The sequence below is a fragment of the Terrapene carolina genome, unplaced genomic scaffold (assembly GCF_002925995.2).
Source record: "Terrapene carolina triunguis isolate 2854851 unplaced genomic scaffold, T_m_triunguis-2.0 Scaffold88, whole genome shotgun sequence".
NCBI lineage: Eukaryota > Metazoa > Chordata > Testudines > Emydidae > Terrapene > Terrapene triunguis.
Genome location: NW_020664439.1, coordinates 27,620,273 through 27,624,449, shown reverse-complemented (window position 1 = coordinate 27,624,449; position 4,177 = coordinate 27,620,273). Strand labels below are relative to the sequence as shown.

Below are 4,177 nucleotides of genomic sequence, written 5' to 3'. Positions count from 1 at the left end.
ACATATATTGCGTATAGAGCTAGGAAATAGAGGTGGGATTTATAGAAGTGCTCAGCCTTGGCCTAATTCTAGCTCTGCTTTTCTCCTCCAGGCTTGAAGAAGAGCTCTGTTAAGCTCAAAAACTTATCCCTTCCACCAACTGAAGTTGGTCCAATAAAAGATATTACCCCACCCACCTTGTCTCTCATGGAATACTACAGTCATTTTAGCACACTGTGACCATTTCAGGACCAGGAAATTAAGAGGTCAAGATCCAGTGTGTGATTACAAAAGTATCTCATGGCTAGCACTTAAAGTGTCCTGTGAAGAACAGCAACATGACTAGAGGAGAACAGTGTGTCCAGTTCCGAAGCTTTCAAAAGGACCGTGCAACCTCTCAGTCCTCTCGTTGCTGATACCGTTCTGAGAATCTCCAAAATTTCCTCCTTGAACTAAAACCTCATGGGAGGGAGATTAATGTCACAGCCACCAACCTGAATCTGAGCCTGAACAGAACTCTCCTAGGAACACACAAAGGTAAGTGTGAGTGACTGTCCCAGAGCACTCCAAGGATTTGGTGGCTCAGGGAGTGACATCTGAGACTACCATAGAGCACTAACCCAATCACATCAAACTAACACAGACTGCTAGGTTTATTTATTTATTTTAAATGAGTATCCCTGTGACATGTTCCAGAAAAAAAGCACAGCCCCAAGTTCACGGTAGTAAAATGAAAATGTTAACTCTGTGTGTAACAACTGAGCGCATGCCCCTATGTACAAGCAGAAGGAGCACCTCAAACTAAAAAGAGGGCTCAATAGGATGTTGTTTTTTGCTGAAAATCAAAAGGCCACATCTTTCAGACTGAGGCAGTACCGAATCTGCTGGCTTTTGGATACAATGCATTACTGAAGCTGTCACATCACTTGAGATCCTGAGTTACGGAAATGGTAACTGGAACAGTGTATACCCTAGGGACACAGGGTTTTAATTTTGGTACATAGTAAGTCATTTCTCTTAAAAGAAGAATTTTAAAAGATCCCTATAAGACTTTTAGCACCTCATATGCCTAAATTGGCATCATTTCAATGACCTCAGTGGAGCTATGTCAATTTACATATGGGCTCTGGCCCACATCACTACTTCTTTGAGTGAATAGTGCTGTTCCTTTCCTGGAGTGGGTACAGGACTTATACAGCAATGGGTGGGAGGTTGCGTCCCTGCAATATTTTGTCTATTATTTAGGGTCTGATTCTGCCATCTTCTCTCATGGTGACTAGTATATTATTCCAAAAGCAGTCAATCCCATTGGCTGAAATGGAACTACTTGCAAGTATGTTACTATTCAATGAAAGGAGGACAAAATCTGTCCCTTAATGAATGAGCTACATTTGTACAGCACTAATGGGCACTGGAGTTAAACTGGATACAATCTGAAATATGAAGACCAGGACATGGTGGTGGTTTGGTGAAATAATTCTGGAGCTTTGCAAATATCTTAATACCAATTGTGCCAGATTTGCTGAAAACACCTCTTGGAGGGGTACTGTGTTTTCATTTGTATATTTCCCATCTTGAAATATATATAGCATTTTAACTCTCTTATATTGTTGAACAAAAAATAAGCAACCATGATTGCCTTGTAAAATATAACTACATAACAGATTTTAGCTTAATTTTAAATTGTACCAAAAATAAAATAAAATTGAAATGGGCTAATTGCCAGGAAAAGTTAACTTTCTGGTACCATTTTGCCCCTATGGTCCATAATTAAGTGACCATATGATGCACTGAAATGGTTTTCATGGTTTATCAATGTACTGTCCTTGACATTTTTACACATCAGAGCTGACTCAGTTGTCTTCTTATAACTGCAGTTATTCTGTTCTTGGATTCATTCACAGAAGACGCTCTTCCCCTGGGAGGGTGCGGTGGAGTTAGAGCTGGCAAACCCACTTTACCACTGCTTTTGTGCTTATTGAAGGCTGGTGCATTAGCAGCTCTTGATATGCCACACAGGCCTGAGTGTGTGATTCCCTTCCCAGAGTTTGAGCTCATAAGGCTCTTCTGTCCGTGATTACTGACCAGTGCAGCACAGGAGGTTAGGCTGCCCTGACTGAGTGAACATTGTGACAGTGGGAAGTTTCCACTGAGCCTCTTCAGTTCCAACACTTGTTCTCTAGCTTGAGTCAAAGCTTCAGTTAGCTCATAGCGTTCCTCACACTCTCTGCGCACCGTTTCCTGGAGAAGAGAGTTCTGCAAATAGAAAGAAACACATACTTTATGAAACACCATCACTCAAAAAGGGATAGATGCTGGGTGCTTACTGAACTCCTCAAACATAGGGTACTGGTGATCAGAGGGTATATATTCATATGCAGGGTGAGTTGGTAAATTTATGACTACACTACAAAAAAAATCAGATACCCAATTTTCTAATTTTTCAGCTGTCTGTTCTACTCCTTTTCTGATTGATGTGTCAAAACCATTCCACTGTAGGTGAAACACAATGAGGCATAACCGGACCTACTGACAAGTGAGGAATTGCTTTAAAATGATTACATGAATCAAATCAGTACTTGGCTCAAAGACTTGTGGATGAGTTGGTGTGAACAGTTCAGATGGATAGCAGGAGAGAGATTGTGTTTTCTTGCTAGTAGAATGCTACTACATAGACACTCGGTGGCTAAAATACAACTTTCATATGTCATATCTCAATCTGCTCCCACTGTTAAAATCATTCTAAATGTTTTCTATAGCTCTACTTAGTCAAGATATTGGGACATTTCTGTTTTATTTGCAGTCTTTGCATAAGAGCTATTCTAAAAGGTGAAATTGTCAAATACCAATTTATGAAAGTTATTGAGGAATAATATGGTGGAACATTTCATCTGCTGAAGCAGTAAAACACTTCAAGGACGTTTATTTTGTACAGTGAGTGGTTAGAAATGCTTTTTTTCATATTTGACCTCTTTTTAAGAACAGAGAACTACAGTTTGTCACCTTTCCTGTCACATTTATATTATTTTCAAGCGTGACTGAATTAATGAATTTTTACATGAGGCTCAGCAATTTGCCCCATCAGTTCTGATATTTACTGCGTCATTCCAAAGCCAGTGACCTATGGCTGCACAAAGTCTTAGATTTGGATTGAGTGAAACGGCAATCCACTGGCCTCAAAACACCATCACTACACAATTTGCTTTCATTCTCACTGTAAGGAAAGGAGAACAAGCGGAAGTATCCCTGAGTTACAATCACAAACCTCTCCCCATCTCCCACCCAGGGAGAGGAGAAGGGGATGCTTGTTCTTGGGACAGAAGGAAAAGACAAGGAGAAAGGGAAGGAAGGAGAAAGAAATAAGGAGATGAAAAATGATTAAAGTACTTCTCGTGTCACCATCCAATCACCCAAAAATGGGGTGTTCATAGAATTGCAGCAGAGGGAAGGGAAAGAGAGGTGAAGAGAGAAGTAAAGGGAGGAGAGAATGGAAAAAAGGGGAGGGGACAAGAATAGAGGACTAGCCATAGGGCAAAAAGAAAGGTCAGTATGCCACCACTTAAAGACCTGTACATAGTGCAGCAGTATAAAGAGGTGAGGAAAAGCAAAGAAAAGGGACAAGAGGAAGAAGAATCCTATGCTGTAAATAATCAGATTTAAGTGAGTGCAGCTGAATGGAGCAACGGACTTCAGGCATAAAGGCCTGCAGAAAATGTGAGATGACTTTGACATTATGAGGGAAAAAATGGAAGAAAGAGAGCTAAAGATGTGGTCAATGTTGGGCTCAGTCATTCTGAGGATTGAAGGGACTTTCATTAGCTAAAACAAACTCACAGCAATACAATCAATTTGTTAAAAAATAAATTTTAAGAATAAAGGCGGTAATCGAAGATTTAAAGGCTGAGATAGCAAACATATCATCAAGGATGAAAAGTTGGCTACCCTGAAATGGCATAAAATGGGAAATAAACAAGAAAGTTTCAAACTTGGCAGAAAACAGACCGCCAAGCTATAAATACAAGATGTTGCAATGTTCCAGCTCTACTCCTTCAGGCCCCATTTTCTCAGAAGCAAAAATGACCACCTGAGTTGCAGAATTTGATAAAGGCTTAAGAGTAGGTCTAGACTCCAAAGTGGGGTGCACAAGAGGATCCTTGGGTGTGCACGGCAGGAGGAGCGTTTTTTTTTTTTTTTTTTG

The 4,177-nt window shown here is 40.3% G+C and overlaps 1 protein-coding gene across 1 annotated transcript in view; it reads right to left on the bottom strand.

Moving 5' to 3' along the window:
* Nucleotides 1-1,794: 1,794 nt before the first annotated feature.
* LEKR1 (leucine, glutamate and lysine rich 1) overlaps nucleotides 1,795-4,177 on the bottom strand; it is a 107,652-nt gene continuing 105,269 nt past the window's right edge. Inside the window, exon 13 of the mRNA XM_024192696.2 lies at nucleotides 1,795-2,235. Coding sequence (XP_024048464.2) covers nucleotides 1,822-2,235 — 414 coding nt within the window. The 3' untranslated portion in view covers nucleotides 1,795-1,821. The remainder of the gene's footprint in view (nucleotides 2,236-4,177) is intronic.